The following is a 24,092-nucleotide window of genomic DNA, read 5'->3' as shown; positions in this document are numbered from 1 at the left end:
TACAGTAATCCAGGTGAATTTATTATGAACAAGACATCCAAAGACAAACTGCTCTTTATTCGTAAACATAAAATATAATCAATTTCTTCTAAATTTTATCTGAATACATTACTACCGATTTTGCAAACCAGTATGATTTTTATACATCAAATCACATATCATAAATTCTGGGAAAAAAAATGTGTCCGATTGTCCAACTTCGTTGGGTAAATAGTACGAGAGACCAATGAGGAAAGGAGAAATTCACATTTTTGAAATGTGAAATTTACAATGGAGATCACTGTTACACAGGTTTATATATGGATGTATTTGACCCGTTTATTTTATTTATAAAACAACAAACATTTCAGAGACTAAAATTTGTTTTTAAAAACCATTAGACTTTCTCAACAAAATGAAACAAGTTAAAATATATAAAAATATTTCAAATCTAACAAATACTACTGTATAATTTTTCAATCATATGTATGTACAAGATTATCGTTAAAATAATCGTTGTAAAAACTAATACTCAAATCTTTAAAAATGTCAACAATAATGTGTAACACAGTATGTTTAATTAAATTCGTGTACAGTCTTATCTGTTTTTATTTCCTAAAAATCCATTAAAAGAAAAAATTCCCCGTTTTCAGGAATTAACATTTGTTTTTTATATTTCATAAACACCAAAACCACACATTAAAATGATCGTTAACTGAATTAAAATGAATGATTATGGATTGCCAACATTTAACGACAATGTAACAGGAACAATGAAAGACAATATAAAAAGAAGGAAACAAACAACAAAGCACCAGAAAATCAGATCCGTCAATGAATTCATGTTAACAGTTATATGACCTTTGTTTGTAGTAGTTATTATGCCATGCACAATCTTGAAAAAAAAAAAGAAACTGTTTTTTCCATAGCACCCAGTAAATAAACATTTGACACAACTTCTCATGTAATTTAACGTCCACTGGACAACAATCAATGCCCTATGCCTTTTAGACGTTTCCTTTTCTACATGATCCTAACACAGACATACCAATAATGATCATTTTACAAACATGTACATTTAAAAAATACAAAGTTACATACACACCAAAATTGTTCCAACAAATTAACTTCGTATACATCATATTCTATTTTTTGTGTTTAATCTTTGAAGCAGACGACTTGGAAACCAATTCGATGTTGTCATGACGATACTTGACAACTTTGAGATCAGTAGACGGTTCCCAGGAGTTAAACTCGTCGTCTGTGGATTCGTCAGTAGAAGTCAGATCGAATACTTTAAGGGACGATTTACTTTTAACAATCCCTGGTTGACTTTTGTCTTTAACAAGCCCGCTTGTAGAAGGCTTACCAGAAGCCCAATCTTCCGAAAATAACTTTTTCTTGTATGACAGAGACTTCGAAGAATCTTTCTGTGAATTTCTTTTCGCAAAAGCAGTTTTTTGTTCAGACGACTTTTCTTTAGAAATGTTTTTGGGTGAGTGCTTGTAGGATTTTGTCGGTGAATTATTTTGTTTTTGAGGACTTTTTGTTGTGCTGGTTCTCGCTTGAAACAAAGACGATTCTTTCTGCAAAGTTTTTGAAGGTGAAGAGTTTGTAACAGTAGTTTCAGCACCATTAGACAATCTTATACAAGTCTGTATTAATTCTCCAACACAACCCTGGCTTACAGCAGGTAGTTGTGTTGTTGATAACATGGACAATTTTTGAAACAGAAGACAATTCTCCTTATTCTGAAGAATATCTTCTTTAGACAGTTCACTGATATTTAAATGCTCCAAATGCTTCAGAGCATCAGATGGTTTGACCCTGTAGAATTCGCATACATCTCTCACCAGCACAAAAGATTCAGATCTATATAAATAAAGAATATGGTAAAAACTATTAGTTTTTTTGCATTATTATCACCTATGTACATGTAAAACAGGCAAATAAGTATTTCGCTTTTTTATATAATTTAAAATACGGTTAAACTTCGTTATCTTGAACATTGATAAATAGAACAAAATGACAATGAATAATTGAAATGCAATCCACTTTAGTTTTTTATGTACTTTAACCCCAATACATCAAATCCTGAATATACCGACGTTTTTATTGACATTTGAGTTCGAGATAATGAAATTTGACTTTATTTATTACATTTTTTTTCTTTCAATGTCAACAAACCGCCACCAACCTATTGACTTCGCCATTTTGAACTTTGATCACTGGAAATAAAGGAAGCGTGGCCTCCTCTACATATTGGTCCTTTGATTCTAAAGGAGGATCTTCAGGTATATTACTAAAAACCTCAGTCTCGGGTAAACAACCTAGAAAGATAAAAAAAAAAACCAAGTCAGACTGGAGTAAATTTCAATTAACATTTTCAGAATTTCAACAAAACAGGAAACCTTGAAGCAAACGGCCTTGTAAATGATTATTTACAGACTATTTTATTTCCCACGAAAATGAAAACTAAATGTATAGTGAAGGGAAAAATAACTAAACCAATAAATACCTAAGTGATATGCAATCAGCAAAATGTCAAATGCATAAAATCACAGTGAAAAGTACTCTGGAATGTTGCCAAATGACTTTACCATCGTTTTAGGCATTTATAGTATTTTTTTCTGTCAAATTATGACTTGTAAGTGCACAGTACCTTTGTTTTTTTCCTAATATTTTAACATTGTTTGAAAAGAACAACCTTTGTATTTCTGTGACCTTGACCTTTTATTAATAATCTAAATGACCTTGGGCGTGCAAGGGATTTAGTAATCCTGGCGAGTTTGTGGGTTAGTCGGCATAACTAGTGAGAGAGTTGTTAATACTGCAGTATAAATCTACATTGAGATCGGTGTGCTCTTTGCGAAGGGAATATTCCGCTTTGTGGTACCTTTGTTCACCTTTCCGCTGTCATTGTGAAATAAATAGGGCCGATATTTACCTAATGGTCATTGATCGTTAATAGATTGATAATTGAAATTCCCTCAGCGGGATAAATAACTAATATTATTTCCGTAAAAAATGTTGGAAAGAAAGGCCATTTCCTTCAAATTATGCCATGCAGGGTTGCTGAAATTGAATACATTTTAATCAAAATTAGAATTATTTTGGAAAACCGTTAGTGATAAAGCAAAAAAAATATGCTAGGAAATTTAAGCAATTGACACTGCAAGTGCAATTGGATGGTCATATTCCTAAAATCAATTCTATCAAAATAGATGTTTTATGTAAATAATAAATATGATCATTCTTTAGAATGATGTCACGTTCGTACCGATTTCATGGCTTAAGTGAACGAGAGTGTAGCGCAAACTATAGACATTTACAAGGTGTTAAACACGAAGTACTGAATTCCGATAACATGCACGAAATGTTTACAATTCCCAGAAACATGAACTATCGTGATAACAATTCCCTTTTAATCTCTTGAAAATGTGTCAAGATTTACTTTTACAGTATTCAAGAACACGTGGACATTATTGGCAAACATTTTCGGAAAACAAATTTAACTAATTATAATGACTGAGGAACTGTGTACAAGCTCAGCGATTTTTATTCATTCAGAGACAATGATAATATATTGAACATAATTCTTAGCAAGTTTTTATCAATTCCTCAAATAATTTCAGTGCATTTTTGCGAAATCGATGATGTTTCATTATTAAACCGTTGTATCTCAGGGAACAGGAAAGTCTTTCGCCGCATGAGAAGGAAAATTAAACAGGTTTATTTCCGCCTAAAAAGAGTTAAGACCTTGAAGGGTAATTCTTGAATAAACTTTTTTCTTAAATGTTGATTTGACGTAAATGTTTGTATCTATCGGCAAGGCGGTAATTTTAGTGTCCTAAAACTATCATTTTTCGGTTATCATTATTGTCTATTCGTGAAGCTAAATTAAAAAAAACCCATTCAATTCATGGTATAAATTACAGAAAATTTGTTGCTGATTAACCACAAAATATTGCTTTCGTTGCTTGTTCCGATGTTAAGTGGTGCATTTATCTCGAAATTCAGTTGAACCCAATATTCAGTGTTAATCTCAATGCACGCAACAGCCGCATGAAAAGTGCATTCTTATCTAAAATATCTTTGAAGTTAATAGCGAAAAAAAAATCGATGCATGAGGTTAGTTATTTAAATAAACGAGGATGTTAGACCGAGTACAATAAACGGTGACGAGTGCGTTTTAAACCCCTCTGAAAGTTTCTATTACGTCATCTTGCATTGAATTGGTACATAAAAAGATAAATATACTTATTTACCTGGTCCGTATAGATCAAACTCCCACGCAGTTCGAATCTGGTCCCCGGAAAATCCGTTTATATCACCTAAATAGCCTGAAAATAACAAAAGCGTAATAGAATGTTTCAAAAAGTAAAAGGAAACGTTCCTTAAATAACTTTTTTATGTACTGAAGGAAAAAAAAGAAAATCATATTGGCTATAAATATAATACAGCGCTTATGTACATTCTATACTTCATGCAAGCTATGTGCTGGTGTTACTTGAAACAAATCAATAACCCATAAAAACTGAAAACGATCACAGGGTAAAAAATAATAAAATTTCAAATTTTCATTTTTTTTAAAGTGAAACCACAATCAAAAGAAGTCCATAAGCAACAAAGCTCACTTTAATCACATTTCCCTTCTAGCATGGCAATTAAATATGTACAAGTGCTAACTAGTATATTTGATCTCCATATTGTGGTGAGGTCTACAAAATACCGGAAATCAAGTTGGGATAATCGTTAATTTACAATACCAAAAAAAAACAAATTTTGCTTAAAACATACTGAACCGTACTGAAATACTTCCAGGGGCAATTCGACTAAACATTCATGTTTCAGTGAAATTTAAATCTCAATTGTTGAGGTTGTAGAAAAAGATGAAAAGTGAATAGTTTACACTGAAATCGTCAATGTCACAGACTTAAAAACGTGAGCCTAACAATTTTATACTATGTACCTTTATATCAACAAGTGATGTAATTTAATATCATCGCGACTCTCCTATAAAAACAAATACAAGCAATCCATTTTCCGTTTGCAGTTTTTATTAATAACAGCTGGAGGATGAAATAAACTTCTAAATTTTCATATTATCCCAAACTGATAACAGTTTTTATATCATTTTTATCAATTTTACGCATAAATCTGATTTAGCTTCGAGGTTTTTTAAAAACAATTTTGTGTTTCAGAAAGAGTACACGCATGATCATGTTACAAATACTTTTTAGTTCTTTGTGTATTAAGAATAGATATACTAGCACAAAAAACAATTTGCAATTTAAAAACAGTTGGTTGAAACTGTCATTTATTTACAACTGTAAGCTTGAATAAAAATTGTGAACAAGGGCGGGGCAAGGCGGGGGAACCAGACGCAAATAGCATATCGATCCCTATGCATACGTCACTTCCTTTTTTGTAAAGAAGAAAAATAACTCACTCACCGACAAACGAACACACACGACTACTGTTTTTAGGGGATAAACGGCTATACAAGACCATCAGTAACAATTGCCACACTTACCAGTAATAAGCGATCTCATGCCCTCACTATGTGCAATTTTCAGGGGAGATGCACCAGTATATGTTGCTAAAGTTGGATCAGCCCCATACACAATTAGTAAACGGACCATCTCAACATTATCGTTTTCCACAGCATCATGTATGGGTCTGAAAATTTCAATTTTTACGAAAACGTTAAATAATTAATTAAATGAAATGTGCTAATTACTAAAAGAAATGTGCTATGTTCAGTGCAACACTTTCAAATCAATGAATGTGAAGAAATTTGCATTTGATAAACGCCAATAAAGTTTTCATTAGGAGGGTGGAATATTAAAGGCTACCTGATTCCGTCTTGTGATGCGCAATTGACGTTTGCCCCACGTGATAACAATAAGCGCGCTATTTCCAAGTTTCCGCTGACGCAACACTCATGAAGAGGTGTATAACCCGCATTATCCTTTGTATTCACATCGACATCCCCTGACTGAAGGCAATATATAACCACATCCTGCAATATTGAAACGAAAATTAAATAATTAAAAAAACACAAACTTGACACATGTTGAAAATGCTCAAGAAACAAAACTCAATATACGCATTTAATAGGGTTATTCTAACCCCAACCATCACTGCAAATGAGAAAAAGAAACAAATTATTTTAACAAATACGACTTCGAATGTAATGGAGAACTAGAATTATAACTTTTGAATGAAGATGATAACCAGCCTAGCTTCATGTGTTTGAGTGTGTAAGCGGCATGTTGTCCAATGATCAAGGTTTGAGTATTATATGTATGTGGCCCTTTTTTTTTACTTTGTACACAGCTTCTTCAATATTGGCTAATTGAATTTGTTTTCATTAGGTCTGAATCCCTATTGGGCCTCACTTAGGCCCCAAAGACCACGAACTGAATCCCTAAGTGTGGTCCTCTTCTTTTAGAGAAAATGTTTTTGAAATACGTGTAGTTTTCTAATATGCTTATATTTGAATTGGACTCTCGATTATAGTCTCGTTCTGGGCCCTGGGTCATTATTGAACAAAATTTTATGTACAATGTAGCTTAATATATAAATTTCCTTACATAACGTATGACTAATGTGTGTATGTGGTGTTACTGTTTATTTTTTCATAATATTTTCATATGAAATCCTGACTCCCACTTGCCGTCCATTCCAACCAAAGAGACCACGATTTCTGTGCTATAATTATAATGACGCATTCACATACATGTAGTTTGGGTACGTCTTTTTTAGCCCAGTAGTTCACGAGATTTTTAAATGACCGAATTATATTTAATTTTCATTTAGGCTTAAATATCTGACTAGAAGAAAGGGTGTTGTAATTCGTTTAAAAAAAATCTGCATCCTCTTCACCATTTGATTTTGTTTTTTAATAAGTTTGGTCCAATGCTCTGGAGAAGATGCAGAAGATATAAGAAGACAAATTATGAAAGACGACAGACATAAGGACAAAGGACACTTGCATCACTGAGCCTTTGGCGAGCTCGAAATAGTTATTTCTTTAAATAACCCAGTGTTGACGTAAATCCAAGAGTTCTCTGCACAGTTCCAGATTTTATTATCAAGAGGAATGTATTATTAAATAAAATTTGACCGCTTTTTCCGCACTGTTCAGCTGCGTAATTTCTTTACGTAGGTGCAGGACATCTTATATTGGAATTTAAACCTTTCTCTGTTACTTTCTTCGCCGTCATTTCGTACACTGGTATATGTCAAGGAGCCATACACTACCCTATTATTTGTTTACAGTCACTCAGATTGCATACCATAAAGACAGCTAATATAAATGTTGAAATTCCAGGGCCTAGTATGTTTTATGAACGCGTTGAAAGAATGAAATATATCTTTTTTATGTTTATTTCATTCTAGAGCAGATGGCAATGTTATATACACCTAGTAAGGTAGCAACCTTAGTGGAGTGACATTTCAAAGTTATGCCCACCAGATGTCCAAGTCGAGCAGCGCGGTGCAGCATTGTTTCTCCAGTGTCTTTACACACGACAAGTTTCTTGATTTCTTGGCCCACTCCAGGAACCGGAGCGCTGGTATGTGGTAGATCATCAGAAGTGTCAACATTCGCTGACAGTCCAAACACATCCTGATTAATCAATACAAAGTAAAAATTATTATGGAAATCTAACACAAAAAATCAATTGAGGAGAAGAAAATTTATAATCATTAAATTACTAGAATATTTAAGCTAAAACAATAAACTTTTTCGTACATCATTTGCGAAGACGTCATCGTCAATATCATCCTGAAACGTCAATGGAACAATATTTTTCTTCATTATTTCCTTCTTCCGGAACTTCGTCCTTCGTCTGCGACATTTTCCGATTCTTTTTGTACTTGATCTCCTTCGGAATCTTCGCTTCTGTTTTGGACGGATTAGTAATTTCATCGGCACACCATGGGAATCAACTTCCGGTTGCGCAGATGCGGAACCCTTCTCTTCCGCTTCCTGTGTTTCCTGTTTTGATTGAATTGGTCCATCATTAGAATGTCCCTCTCCACTGTTAACCTCCGCTATGTTCTTATTCACACAATCCGTAAGAGCAATGGAGGCGATTTTCAGCGAAATACTGGTTGAACATTCTGTATTATTTTTAACTTCTTTGCCACCCTCTTTCTTTTTTTGCAAGGTATCTTTGCGAACATTTCTTTGTCCAGATTTTTTATATACACGTTTTTTGAACCGTCTGATATCGCCTTCATCTTCTGTTTTATCGTCCGAATCTGAGGGAATTTCAGTTTTACCTGTAATTGTATAACATACAAATTAACTCGCAAGAATATGTGAGAGAAGATAGTAACGTACTTGTCTTTGTACATACATGACTGGATAATTTATACTTTCATCATAAATCGAATACTTAATCAGTTAAGTAAATTAATATTGATTGTATTTATTTGCGGAATCAATCTTTCATTTTAATTGCGGTATAAATTTTGTTCACTTTTTTTTTACATTTAATTAACACCAGTTGAAACCGCTTTCCGTAAAAAAAACCCTAATCTTGCAATTAAAAGCTCTGAATTACAAGGGTAAAGGTATATACAAGTACATCATAATAATAACATGTAGATTTATTCGCTACATGTATTAAACATGTACTACATGTATATCAATAACGTAAATGCATCACAACATAGGATGTACTTTATACAATTATGTCTTCAGGGTAAATCCTTTTGAACAGTATCCGGGTTAACATAGCTTACATTCGAGATCATCCAATACCTGTTAAGTACTTACAAGCATTAAGTCATTAATTATGTCACTTTAATTAATATACATGTCACACTTCTTCGCTAGCCAAGGGTTTCTGATATGCTACTCTCCTCATAGCTATGAGGAGAGTAGCGTATCAGAAACCCTTGGCTAGCGAAGATGTATACATGTATGAATAAAAACAATATTTCGGTCTTAAACCTAAAGTTGGTGCACTTTGCCCTAATTTCTTTGGAACAAAGACTGACCATTGCTATTTTTTGAAATTATGCAATCACTATATGTCTTTAATGATGTAAAGTGAATACATGTATGACGGTTGACCCATCCCTCATGGATTTTGATGTTTGACTTACTTATTTTTAACTTTGGAATCAGATGTTAAAAACGTGAAAGGATCGTTATAATGATATTTTATTGCTTTCTTAAACAGTAATTTCTCAGCAAGACGATTTTTTAAAGACTGCAGAATGTCATTCATATATCTCCAGAGGCTGATAATAAAGAATAATTATGAATTTTCACAAAAATATTAGACTTGACTTGTCATGGTTTAAAGTGGGGGGCTAAACTTACGGATATGTTCAATGTCTATAATAAGTATATATTTGGAAAAAAAGTTTTATGCTTGACTTGTCATGGTTTATATTCGGGGTGGAATTTTAAATCATTTCTATTTTCTTCAAGCAGGATATTCTATTATATGGTGGATTAATTTACGTTGTTCGAAAGAAGAAACTCACTTGATTGACTGTGCTTGATTAAAATACAAAAATAAAACCCAATCAAGACTTTGGCTAAATCAACTTCATACTTTTTGTAATAAATTGTTATCTGTCGAATCCTTTGTCCTTAAAAAAATTGACAATCACATTCCAAAAGGAAGAGAAAACACGCTGTTCATTGTTTACAGACAAGAAAATGATAATTAGGCTCCATGTAATTTGAAGCAACTAATCAGAAGCCGAGAGGAAGAGGAAAGATACCAAATGTCATTTGAAAAGTACAACATTGATTGAAGTTGTAACAAAACTTACAAGTTTTGGTTCGGGTTCGATTGACGAGAACTTCCGGTTTGAAATCGATAAATCCGCGGGCTTTATCCTGACTATGTCGTCTGCTTTTGATATAGAGGGATTGATTTTCTGGAAGAAGAGGAATAAAACTTAATCATGACATGTATATATGTATTTTTAGCAGTCAAGTATCTCTGCTCTTTGTCCCTTAATTAGATATTCTCTATTACAAGTTGTCTTATTGAAAAAAAAAAACCAAAATGTCATATTATTCATTTTTTATACAGATGTTGAATGCCCTTTCCGGACATCCACTTGTTAGGTTTCCTTCTAGTAATGAAAAAAGAACTACCATGGGATACAGGGCTCACCTGATTAAAATTCTTAAAGTAAGTTATCTCATAACTTAATTTCTTAATTCAGTAAATGTGTTAATTATTTATAGGCCTGATATACTTGAATGTTCCAAGATATCTAATAATAAAAGTATATCGAGTACCAATTTTAGCAGTTCTTTTTGAGGACCTTCGGAGGGACATGTTTGTCAAATTTAATGCCCCTGTTGGCAATTTTATAGATATAAAACACTTTTTCAATAACCGATGGAAAGCCTTTTAATCCGATGAAAAAAATTTATTCCCTATATGTAATTTTTACTCAAAAAAGATTTTTTTTAAATAAGGCCCAGATTGGAATGGAATACACAGAGAGTGTACGCGTGATTAACCTCGCTCGCTACAGAGAATTAATAGTAAGGTGAGCTTAAACAAACGAAGAAATATTTTTAATGTCTTGAAATAAACTAAAGTACATGTGTGTGTACCTTTAATGAAAAATAACTTTGTTGAAGGAGACAGTTAATTTGAAGAGGAAAGATTTATATGTCGACAAGAAATTAATAAGCCTTCTCCTTGACTTTTTTAAAAAATGCATTTGTTTACAGTGGTGTTTCCTCTTTTAAATCAATATTCCATATATAATTTATTTTCACATATCGCATTGCAAGTGAAACATGTGACAGAAAAAGCAGAGCTTGTCCTTCAGAATAAATCAAAGCTTTATTTTTCTGTTAAACAAATTGCCTACTGTAATCGATTCACTGTCACAGTTTCACCTTCAAGTATTCCTTAACGATAATAGAACATTGTTTTATAATGCCTCTCAAGTAATAAATGTAATATATAAATGTCAGTGTACTTTTAGCCTACACTACAGCCTGTTTCACTTTAATGCTTACAAAACATTCTGTTTTGCATATTTATGTACTGTGCATGTGGTGTTATTTACAAATTTTAAATGGGGAATAAAATATAAATATATCGGTCATATATGTGTACCGTCTGTGCGCATTAGTGTGTATACATACGTCAATAAATTTAAAGTTTATGAACAGTTATGAAACACATTATGTTTTGAAGAGTGATAAAGTTGTACCTTTTTTTTTGGGGGGGGGGTGTTAATGGGAGTGTTTATTTTAGTCAACTCACCCTGAAACTGCTTATTTCTCTGACGTTGTTGATGTCTTTCCCGCGCGCGACGACGAATATCGTCTGCCTGTGTATAAGAAATGTGTCAGATATTTAGCTTAACAATCAAATGTACTTTACGCTTCAAGTTAACCGTCCGTGTTGCGTAAATACCTTTTTCTGTGTCTTTGATGTAGAGCAGATTTTACTGCGGAATGTAGGACGACTGTCTATCTTTTCATCTGTTATCTGTTTATTCCGAGAAAAAAAGGTACATTTAGAAATATAAAAATCGTAATCAGGATTTTAATGAATGTTGTCTTTAAATTAATGAAAATATTTTTAAAAGCAATTTTGATCTGATACTTTGAAATAGAAATAAAAAATTTAAACACTTCAATTTTGCATCTGAAGCAAATTTGAGAGTTTAAAAAAGTCTGGTTTATACAATGTTATATAAGCCTTATAGTTTTTGGTAATAGACCTGCAACCATAACTTTTACCTTGTCTACTATCTGAAAAATGTATGTCCAATTCAGCATTCCATTACATTAAAACTATTTTTTATAGGGCTCATAGTTTATTGGAAATGAAAACAATTTTTCACTCATCCACAAAAAGTAGGTCAGATTCAGCAGCCTGGAAGTATGCATCCTGTGTATCATCTATGCAAGATTGATTAAAGAACTCATAGTTCCTTGGAAATGAAACCTGCACCAAAAACTTTTAAGTAATCACTCAACCAGAAAATGTAGGTCAGATTCTCCCATATGGTTATAACCATGCAAGTTTGAAAAAAAGTTACTTGCAAATGTTTTCCTGTGGCCGGGAAACCCTTAGATGTATCATCCATGCAAGTTTGGTCATGTGTCACCAAAAACTTTAACAAAAAAATGTAAAATAGGAGGTGCACAATGGCAATATGTAATAAAGATTCTGGAAATGAAAGTTTCATCAAATTTCATTCAGTGGTATGAGAGGTATCATCCATGCAAGTTTGGTCAACATAGGGCTTATAGTTACTTGGAAATGAAACCTACACCAAAAACTTTAACCTGTTCACTCAACCGCAAAATGTAGGTCAGATTCAGCATCCGAAGCAAGCACGGTAGTATGCATCCTTAGATGTATCATCCATGCAAGTTTGGTCAACATAGGGCTTATAGTTACTTGGAAATGAAACCCACACCAAAAACTGCACCAAAAATGTTAACCTGCTCCAAAAACATTAACCTGGTAATTCCTTTGCTGAAATTGCAGCATCTGAAACTTTGTCTGGTACAATAAAACACACTAAAACCATCTTCCATGCATGTCTAATCAGTATATAATTAGAAAGAAAACCTCCAAAAAACTTAACCCGCTTTTTCAAGCGGCCTACAGAAATAAACACTTCAATTTTGTCTTTAAAAAATATCTTTTTCCGGTCGATATGTTCTTAAATCTTCACTTCTTACATTAAAACTATTTTTTGAAGAAAACAGTAAAAAAAAAACTGAAAAGGTCTTATTATAGCAGAGTCATGTTGCCTTTTTCAGCCTTGATCAAATAACGAGTGCGGATAAATACCCAAATGTTTAATATAAGCCATTGGTAAATATTTGTTCAGTGAATAGTATGGCTCATAATAAATTAAACAGGAGTGACTGAACTCGAGTAAGGTCGAAGTCCTGGCGACAGAAGTATTATTGACCATTAATTTCCGCTAAAAGAGCCTCTCGTTACCATCTGTACGCAGGAACGATGAAACTGACTCAGCGATTAAAAAATAGGTTTCCAATAAATAAGAGTTACAAAAGATGGCATTCAATGCATTGTAGAAGTTACAGAGCTGTAAAATATTTCTGTTCATTATTATTTATAAGGTCGATAGATTCTTGGTTAACTAACCGTGGTAAGCCTAGTTTCTTATTCTCACTAAACATGAATAAAAACGCTTATCCTTTTTAAAAATACTAAAACATGGAGGATTTCTTTTTTTAAAAAAATGCCCCCCCCCCCCCCCGGTACACAAATATTTGGGATGATAGAAGATAATAAATAGTACATGGATAACAATATTATTACCATAAAATTCTTATGTTCTGGTATTCTTCCACTGGAACTTGATTCTTGAATCAAAGACTTATGACGTCTTTCAATCTTCAGTGGCTTGTAATCTTGGTCACAACCATCAGATGATTTGAGAACACATTCAGAATCCGACAATCGTCTGCCTTTAACGATTTGTTCCCTTTCTTTGATAACATCAATAACACTAAAATCTGTCTCGTTTTCTCTTGAAAAATTTACAGCTGTTTCAGAATTTTCATTTAAATATGTTTTGATTGAGGACGTTATATGTTTGTCAAATGTTTCATCTAGCTTTCGTTTTTGACCAGTGTTTCCATTTGAGGTGATGGGTGGAGTATCCTTTTGCTCCTCTGTGGAATTTTCGTGAACCATCGGTGCAACGTTAGCAATAGGTATCTTCTTGTAGTGTAAGAAAGGTCTATTTGCAAACACGCTGTTGGCGTGTATGGAAACCTCGTTTTGAGTTTCGCCGGATTCTTCTTCCTCTTCTTCGTCTTCAATCACAGGCTGTGTTTTCTTAGGAAGAGATGACAGAAGCCTTATTCTTTTCTTATCCTGACAATACGATGCGGTACCGGAACGTCCATACGAATCGTGTTTCTCGGAACCATCAATGTCAAGGGTAGGTGGTTCCGTGACTTGGTGAGACAAACATGATGGTTGAAGTTTTTGTTGGGGACTTAAAGTTGGCATTTTAGGGGATTCTGGGCCAATGGGGGATGTGGTTTGAGATCTTTTGATATCTGGATTGGAAAAAATAACAGTTTTGGGTTTTTCGGAATTGCTAACAATTTTCCGAAGATCTTCGTCTCTGTTAACGGCATTCATAATTAATTGTTTCTTGGAGAACGGTCGTGGTTTACTTTCGAGCTTTTCCTCTGTTTTACATGAGTTGGAAGTGTTAGGTATCGATATTGAAAGTGGAGACGATAAGCGCTCGACAACATCTGTCTTGGACCCTGACGATTCCTGAGCCTTTGTATCTTCACGAGGAACTTTAGTTTCCTCCCTTTGTTTCAATGTTTCGTTTAATAGATTCCCTCCCCCGTGTGTTATGATTCCTCTAAAAAGTTGTGTCACTAGCCTATTGTCGTTTAAGGAGTCATCACTTTCCTTCTTTTTCACTGGTTCTTCTCTCTGTACCTTATTAATCTGTCTCTGTTTTGAATATTGGTCTACTCTTGATGATTTATGACTAGAAACGGGTACCTCATGCCCATCGCAAGATTTTTGACATTCACTACTATGTTTCGTGATTCCTTCATGTGTTTCAAACTGTTTTGAAGAAACTTTATACAAAGCTGATTTTTGTAATCCATTCAAACCATATACTCCACTGGTCCCCTTCATTATTGACCTCTCTGACTGATGAGGCATTTGAATTTCTGAAGAAGCTCTAGAACAAGAATTCCGTAACCCTTTCATTTGATGAGGGTTACCAGTCATCATTACATCTTTAAGAGCATTTGAGGAATGTTGAATCTGGGATGCTTGACTAAGATAAGGGTGTCTCTGGTCCATCTGAATAGGCATTTCATTTCCTAACGGCTTTTTGTACCCACTTGCGGGTAGGAGATCGGGGTGCTCTTGCTTTATGGTAGCGTTGTAAGATGCCATTGGGTTCCTGTGCTTCCCAATGTTTATCACATGGGGACCGTCTACACCATGTTGTTGTTGGGCTGTTTCAGCGATCATACGTTGCTGTGCTGATTCAGAAAACCCTGATTTCCACAACTGCTGGTTATAATTAACATCGTTATTCAATGATGGCTTCTGTAAGTAAGCCTGCGCTGGTCTTTCCAAGAAAGGAGTTGGGTGAGACATAGTGCTGACTTTTGGGGAAAGTTTGGGTTGTGTTGCGGTTAATGATTCTTGAATTCTTGCCGTCCTTTCTGCAAAAATACGTTCTTTTTCCATCTGCTGTTTCTTTGCTGCATTTTGTTTCTGAATAGTTTGAAGCATGGCGTAGTACTGTTCATCTGAACTTGGATTCTTCATTCTATTTGGGTAGCGGATCTGAGATGTTCTTCGATAATGTTCTTGAGTTAAAGACTTATTTTGGACAATTTGTTGAGTTTGCCAAGGTGGTGTCATGCCTTGTTTCACCAAAGAGATATCTTGTTGACTAGAGTTTCTATGTGGCAGTAATATGTCTTGTTGCATCTCTGGATAACCCGTGTTTGGAGGATGTTTCGTGTAGTAACTGTCACTATATCCTTGTTGAAGATGTCTTTCTTCCCTTATTTGCCTTTGTCTTTCCTCCATGGCTTGCCTTTGTCTTTCCTCCATAACTTGTCGCTGACGATCTTCCATAGATTTTCTCTGTTCAAGCATCTGCCTATGTTCAAGAACCTGCTGCCTTTGTTCAAACGCTTGTCTTTGTTCCAAAGCATGTCTCTGTTCAAGTGCTGGATGATTACGTTCAATCAACTTGGTATGTTCTAAATACTGTCTTTGAAGCGATATATGCCGATCCATTGTCTGTCTTTGGTCACCATAATCACTAGTACTTGGTCCTTGTAAAACAGTTTGAGCTATAGGCTTTTGAAGGTATGGCATTTGAGTTTGTGTCGCATTTACACATGGTCTTTTTCCAAAAGAATACATTTGTTGATGAGCAAGATACATTTCCCTTATTTCTGCGGAATCTGCCTGACGTTTCCTCGTTTTCAATGATAAATCCAAAGGACTTTCCACTTCGCGTGGATTTTGTGAATCGGCGAACGACCCCGACAGATCCAAAGGGGTAGATGTTAAATGCCTTTCTTTCGAACGGTCAAGATTGCTTGAATTGGCTGTCACTTGTTCCAGTTTATTGCCAGAAGCATCTACGATGCTGTCGTCTTGCGCTGGCCAATACATGTTGAGGGTTACGTTTTGCAGTAAGAAGCGTCAGGTAGAGCTGAAAAAAAAATCAAGGAAATGCGTATTAAGATCTTGTTACGACTGTGTACTACAGATATTGACGTAAGACAAAATAACTTGCAAAGATTGATCGATATTCTTATCCATGTGCTTACTTATAACACCCGGATGTAACATTATACTCTTGCTATCCTAAAATTAAATAAATCCTCTTTGTATTTTGACAGGTAAATATAAGTCGGTGTCCACCTCCTGTTTTAACATTAAGCTGAGAAATATTCTTAATGCAATCATAAATGCCAATCCGATGTAAGCATTGTAAGTATTCAAATTTCTTAAAGCCCATGTAAGGAAGACTAAAATATCGATAACAGTCCTAAAATAGAACAATTACAAATCTAGCAGACGATCTAGGTAATCCTATCAACTGCTTGATGGGTGGAGGTTTTTACATCGACCAAAAAAAAATCCATCATGGGTAATTAACTTTCTAGGTCACGTTATTTATCGGTCTGATTTTTGCCGTTTTAATATGATTACCACGCTTGAGTGAAGATTATCTTGATAATGTCCGCATTAATGCAGGAGAAATTTTCAATTAATAAAGCGGTCAGGTATGTAAACAGCGATACGAGAAGGCGCGATATCAAGTTTTCTGTTGTGACAAGACGAGAAGATCGCACTCAAAAGTTAAATCTATCAAGATCTCTGAATTATAGCACACGACCTTTAACGACTTCCTTAAGAATAAACATGGGAAAGTGCGAGTCAGTGAGAACGAAGCAGTCTCAATTTCAAGCTTACGTTTTAGACTGGTATATATATTATCAACATATGTCTTAAGGTAGTGCATACCAGTACATGTTACATATGATAATGTATACAGAACTTTTAGTATTGGTTGTTCATTAAATGCATACATGTTTCTATGTGTACATGTATATGGCATAAATTAATATGTATCTTCAGTAATGGTCATTTGTAATTTAATTATGTGTAATTTATGAATATATCGAGATCGTTTAAAAAAACAGAAAATATAGAAAGTCGACGAGAAAAGGAAAAAAATGACACTTCAAGAGAGAGAGAGAATTGGTGGGTCACATGCAAAAAAACGATTTTTCTTGGAATCCAGACATAACAGACAAAAATACACATGTAGTCGCCATTATAATCAGAAATGGAGAAAACAGAAAAATACACAAGTAAACCAGTGTTGTCTCATTGGACAAGAACTAGGCTAGTCACTTAACGCGTGGGAGGGTCCACCGGGCGATTTCCTCCAAACAGCAATACACTTTTCAATCATGTAAGTCAATGCCTCCAGATATTATCGGTTACGAAATAAACATTATTAATACGATGACATGTTTGTACAATGCGACCAAAGTCTGAGGTGTATACTATATAGAACGTGTATAGCTAAGTTTGGTTTCAAATCACCAGAATGAAATGTATATCGATATGTACATGTACATGTATGTTTCTTATTTATGAATTTCGGTCAATATTTTTTCTTTAAAAAATAATATGAGGTAAATTTTGATAAGAAACAGTACTTTCAGAAACAATTTGATTGTAAAAAAAAAAAAAAAAAAAAAAAAAAAAAAATTCGTATCAAATACTGCACGAATTATATCCTAATTTTTATTATTAAAAAGGGGTAATTGAATTTTATTCGAAGAGGCACATGCAAGCTCTAAGCTTTGAATGCAATACTACAAAATCATTTTCTTTTTTTCAATCACGTTTATTGAATAACTTGTTTCCACTAGTACGCATTACCACATCAAAATGAAAATAGTATTAAACAGCGTCAGTTTTCAAAAATTTAATAGATTACAAGATACATTTTATCGTATTGTATATCAAAATGTGCCATTATCCCACCGTTTGATTTGTGGTTGGACCACACGAGCTGGTGCATAAACTAGAACAAAATAAACAGAGCTATTATAAACATACAGTCAAATACAGTAACACCCACAAGTTATTTTCGTGAACAACGTGAAAAAATTCGGCGGAAATAAAAAAAAAAATCCTACCTTAATCTTCAGCCTCATTTTCTTTCTTTATATAAAAAAATGTGTCAAAACCAATCAGTTTAAAATTATTTAGAATCGCTGTTCATTTGAAACTGCGGCTCATGAAGGAAGAAGTAGGCGTTGCGTTCAACGTTCTTATACACAGTCATGACGCGTATAATTAGCGCCTTTTGAAGTAATAAAAACTGAAAACACCTATTTACAAACTACTTTATTTCACTGTTTTATAATACCCGTCTAGGTATCTATTTCACTACATAGTTACACGTAATATAAGTATCTTTAAATGTTGTACTTTTTTTTTTTAAATCGTATCTCTAAATTTTGAGTTATAAGTTTGTAATGTACCACTCCAAATGCGAAAGGAAAAACGTATATTCGTAAAATTCGAGTATTTCCATGACACCCATCAGACGAGTTAAAGTTACTTGTCGTGCTTTGCCATATATATTATATAATTTATGTTTATAATGAAACAAACTAAAAAGGATGTCATCATATCGATTTTTAAATCCTAGCTCCCAAGAATTCAAAAAAAAAATCTATATTAGTTAAATGAAGTACATGTTCACTAAATACGACAACTGTAAAGGACATCTTGCTTAGCATGAATTAAAACGAAATGTGTTTGTGAAACACTGATGTTCACATGTGGCAGCACATGACAAAGACTTAATGTTCTCAAATGCAAGTCGAACTCTAAGGTCGAGGTCAAGAGATTTAAAATAATAAAGAAAGAGATTGTCACAAGGAAAACACTTGTGAAATAACAAAACAAAAGCCTCAATTGTTCACAAGTTATATCCAAGGGTTTTTTTTTGGGGGGGGGGGTTAAATCAAAAATTAGTCAAACTCAAAGGTTAAGGTCAAAATAAATGGTGTCCATGGAAGGTTCTGTCTCAAAAAATGAAATATAAAAGAACAAGAAAAAATCATTTAAAAATTATGGCTACGTTACTTTTTTCCCCAAAAGAAGATAAAACTCAAAGATCAAGGCCAAAGGGTAACAGGTGTTAGACTGGTTACTGCATGTATTTGGGCGAGAAAAAAACGTGATAGATCGAGGGCGAGGCTTGCGTGTCACAAAATATCGATATTTCATAAACCTTTGTTTATCCTGCAACAAAATTTTACATTTGAGCGTCCAAAACAAGCTAATTCCAGATAAAAGTTGAAACTATGACGCCATGGCGTAGACATTATTAAAATTTTTGGAACGTCGGAAAAGCACGAGGCTTTATTAATTAGGTTACGTTTATTAGATCAATGCAAGGGGTAGTTGCAGGATAAAAGGAAAGATCGTGTCACAAGGAATATACCAATGGACATATACATGTACAGACCCCACCATCAATCATTTCAAAGTTATTATCAAGGTTAAGTTTTAAAATTGGAAAGGTCTTGTCACAAATAATAAATCATTCAAATATGAAAGTTATAGCTGCAACCAATCAAAAGAAATGGGCAAGATTTAAGTTTTATAACACAAGCAGACAGATTGACGGAAAGATGGTGCACCATAATCTCCCATTACAGGGGCATAAAAATTATTCTAAATCACATTTTCTGTAAAAACAAAAAAAAAAAAAAAAAAAACCACTAGTAGCAGTTCCTGGGTGTCTAGAAAGTAAAATAAACCAATAATTTTATAGATAGTTCAATGTACTTTCCTCAGCCGCGTGATACATGTGGTGGTAAGCAAGCGACACCTCCCTATACGATTAGTAACTTGATATATATATTTTTTTAATGAAACTTTTTTTTGTCAGTTTCACATATTTGATCATTTTATCAATACAAACATACGTATTACACATTTGTTAAAGAGTACATGGAGTTAATCGAATCAAAAAGATAAATCAGACTTTAAAAGATATTCATGCAAAAGACTTTAATTCAAAAATGTCATAAATAAATTTGAATCTGCCGATTCACGACCTAACTTAATTGCCAAGGAATTTACGACGTTGGATTTAAATTTTTCAAATTTTAAGGAAAGCACAGAGGTATTTCCTGCAAAAACTTCGAAAATAATAAGGGCGATAAAGTTAAAACCAAGGATTAATATTTAAAGACTCGTGTATTGCATGTTACTCTGATTAATTATAAAAGGGTAGACAAATATTTACTTAATAATATATATAATAAAAAGACTTGCACGTATACACAAAAATCGGTAAATTAAAATCTTAATGTAACTGTGCAGATATTTTTTTTTTTGGAAAAATTCTCTCAATATACTTTGTAAAAGTAAGTCATTTAAACAGAATTATTTTTAGAACATTATGAAACGAGTTTAATAAATTAGATTTAGAATCCTCAAAAAACGGAAACAGTGCATCACATTTCCTTTTCGGAGAAAAAAAAACAAAGTGTTTGTCTTCTGTTTATCACGAGTCGTTCTATTCTTAAACTTTCTCCATCCTGGTTCATAGCACTGAAGATTTATCAATGCGCCAGATCACGAGACAGACCGCAAAATCATGGAACTGGACGAAATATATAGACCAGGTTTTCGGAGTGCGGGGATTTTTCCGATATCCTTTACCGCCATGATCAATTTTACACCATGATTCATGAAATCGTCAGAAATTGTTAAGCATTATGTCAATCTTTTTGCTGTACTATGCACATATACTTCCTAAGTATTCGGTATGCACAGGTTTTTCGAAACCGAGAAAATGCCAAATATGCAGTGCATGTTAAAGTACTATTATACTATTATAAATAATGAAATATGGAGGTATAACGAACAATAAATAATTTAATTTCACTTGTAACGCGTCATTTCATAAACGGTTTTAATTTCATAACAAATCACGTCACAATGCGTTACGTCAAAAACGTATCACTCCGCTTGACGTTATTTTTAAAATAATGCTCACTTTGAAGCCTTTTTCTGAAGGAAATATTGTCCCATTGTATACATTGCAATTAAATTTTAAGAAATGAAGCTGATTTCAACTTATGTTATCCGATGTAACAAAACTTGGTGCCCGCTTCGCGGTTTATAAAGGAGGATAACATAAGTTGAAATAAGCTTCATTCCTTAATTATACTTAAAAGTCCATAGCAACATAACAAAAATCAGAAGCGGAAAAAACAAAGACTCTTAGGTGGGATCAGGTGCCATGGAGGAGTAACCATCCTCTGTCAACCGGTCACACCCACCGTGTGCTCCATGTCATGATCTGGTAAACGGAAAAATCCCATCGACAATTCAGTGTAAAAATAATATCCTATTACAATGAATTTTCCAGTGCTTGATTCATATATTCAAAAAGAATGACATCTATTTTATGCGATACTGCGTGTGTACAGCAAGAAACACTCTAAATTGAAAAAAATTACAGTGTGTAGATAAAAATATACATTTATCATTTATTCTTTGCATATTTGATTATCATACGCAATGAATCAAACAGAACAGAAGTAATATCACAGATGTATTTATTTAACAGTTCATGACAAGTGCCCCCGGTTTCTCTCGGCCACTGGTCGTTGACACTGTTTTAGCCATACATCACTACCTCTGCTCATGGAAAGTACAGGGTACGAGTAAAAATGTTCGTTGGATATCTCATCCATTTCTCACCGATAAGAAACGATTTCGCCTCAATATCGCAAGGTAAACAGTCCCCCAATTGAAAACCTTGAAAAGGGGTGAGGAATTTGATTCCCTGCATTAATTTACAGAAATGACAGATTTATGTTTACACCTTTCACAATCACAGAGAAGGTATTATTACCGTATGAACGATTTAATATTGCAAACAGGACGCATTCTTTATGACAATTTGACAACAGAACAAATTCACGTGACGCGACATTATGAATAATTATGAAATATATACCAGGCTTTAAAAGTTAGATATAATTATGCCTGTCATGTTTAGAAGGCATTTAATATGTTTAAGCTAAATTGATGTGCTTTGTCATTCTCCGTACATTTAATAAATATGTAAACTTCAACAAGATTTTATAAATTATAAAAATTCGTGTTTTTTACCAAGTGTCAGGATTTTTTATTGCAATTTTTTTTCCATGAAATATTTTTTTCCTCTAGATTTATTTCCATGATTTCCGTACACGTTTACAAGTATAACTTCCTGAAAGATATGCATCAAGTTTTTTCCCTAAATGTTTTATCAGTAGTACAATTCGCCTTTTATTAATCAATACTATAACTTTAGAAATCAACAATTGATAACAGATGTCCCCTGTAATTAAACACACGTACATGTTAATCATGCTAATAGATATATATGGAAATTGAATTTGAGCATGTTCATATTACAATGTATATATTTACAATAGCTACGAAGGTAGAAATAGTCTTTGGACTGGACCTGATACTTAATGATTTGTAACATTATCATGATTTTACAATTTGTGGAATTATAATGGAACTAAATATTATGAGTTCACATGTGACACCCAACACACAAAGATTCCTCCAAACCCAAAACATTTGCTCCCTCTTATACATTAAAACATTTACAGCTCAGATAAATACAAACATTAAAATCTGGCTAGAGAAAGACACACCTCTTATATCAATAACACTTACCCTAAACGAAGTCGTCGACCGGCTTGATAGTAAATAATTCCATCATTAATTTATTAATTCTAATTCTCTATTTTCACAACCCTTGTTCACACATTGAGTTCTTATTATTCTACGATGGGAACTCACAACGGACGTGACCCCATTTTTGTGATCGTGTGGTGTAAATATATATTAAAAACGTGGCCGATTCGCTGCATTTATATATCTGGAATACATCCGTGAACTATAGCAGACGACATTTTCCACTCTAGATACTAAGCAAACGTCTCCAAGAGCTACATCGGTTAAAATCTATATCCAATACGTTTTTCCTGGAGTAAGATTGGAAAAAGTACGAAAATGCAAACAAATCGGGGAGCGCTGACGTCACACATTCAACTAAGGCGAAGGTCATCGCTCTACCTAATATTCGTCAGGCTGTAAAACGTATCGGAGCGAGATTTTTTAATCACATTAAATATTTCTCTACCACGACAATGAAGGAAATAGGAATAATGAGAGATGGTGAATAATTAAATTTTATAAAAAAGTTAATAGTATACATTCAGGATTTGTTTAAGCTGTGCATTTATATAAAGACCGGGAATTAATTTATCTTCAGCATCCTGCTACGATTTAATGACAGGCATAATTCGGTAACACATGTTATGATCTTTTCATACGCAAAAAAGTTGGGTTAAGCCTTTCCTCTGCGTAGAGGTGCAATTTATTTTATTTTTGTTTTATCCCTAATTTTTACATGCAAATTATGCATTTAGGTGCACTGTCACGACAGTTTTGGTAACTTACAACTACCTTCATTCTTGGCCAAAATAATTACACAGTAATGTATATATAATCATATATATTGATGATAACTTATCTTCTGTGTACATGTATATACGTGTATAATATTTCTTCTAAGATGAAAAGACAACCAGCATCAATTGATCAATAATCAATACTGGAAACAGTAAGTTATCATTTTCTCCCATTATGATTTTGTAAATTTTGCATAATCAATGGTTTATTTTTTTCCCATCTATAGCTAGTCAATTCCAAATTTAGAATATAATGAAATACTTTTGATTTCTTCAATAAATTAGTATGTTCAAAACACGTGCAAACAATATATTACAACGAACGTATAAGTTATATATAAGGTATACACTTACCAGTCTTGCAAAGATCAGTCATAAGGCTATTAAGGACTTTTAAAGTTTATATAATTTTTACAGGATGCGCATGTAAAACAGGTTACCAAAGTCCTTTTCGATCATATTTTTACACACCGAGTTCGTCACTTTTACAGAATGATGCATCTCCCAT

General features: G+C 33.5%; 1 protein-coding gene across 1 annotated transcript; it reads right to left on the bottom strand.

Moving 5' to 3' along the window:
- LOC134250466 (uncharacterized) lies at positions 1-23,150 on the bottom strand. The gene is made up of 12 exons (XM_062732827.1): positions 22,785-23,150; positions 13,299-16,206; positions 11,406-11,480; positions 11,253-11,319; positions 9,787-9,894; positions 7,742-8,274; positions 7,460-7,615; positions 5,838-6,004; positions 5,516-5,661; positions 4,248-4,322; positions 2,177-2,309; positions 1-1,851 (listed from the first exon to the last, which is right to left on the bottom strand). The coding sequence occupies exons 2-12, from the start codon at positions 16,164-16,166 to the stop codon at positions 1,125-1,127; spliced, it is 5,055 nt and encodes a 1,684-aa protein (XP_062588811.1). The 5' UTR covers positions 16,167-16,206; positions 22,785-23,150; the 3' UTR covers positions 1-1,124.
- Positions 23,151-24,092: the final 942 nt, after the last annotated feature.

Source organism: Saccostrea cucullata, unplaced genomic scaffold (assembly GCF_032062105.1).
Source record: "Saccostrea cucullata isolate Sc308-1 unplaced genomic scaffold, CSIRO_AGI_Scuc_v1 ctg57, whole genome shotgun sequence".
NCBI classification, from domain to species: domain Eukaryota; kingdom Metazoa; phylum Mollusca; class Bivalvia; order Ostreida; family Ostreidae; genus Saccostrea; species Saccostrea cuccullata.
This window is presented reverse-complemented; position numbering and strand designations above follow the sequence as displayed.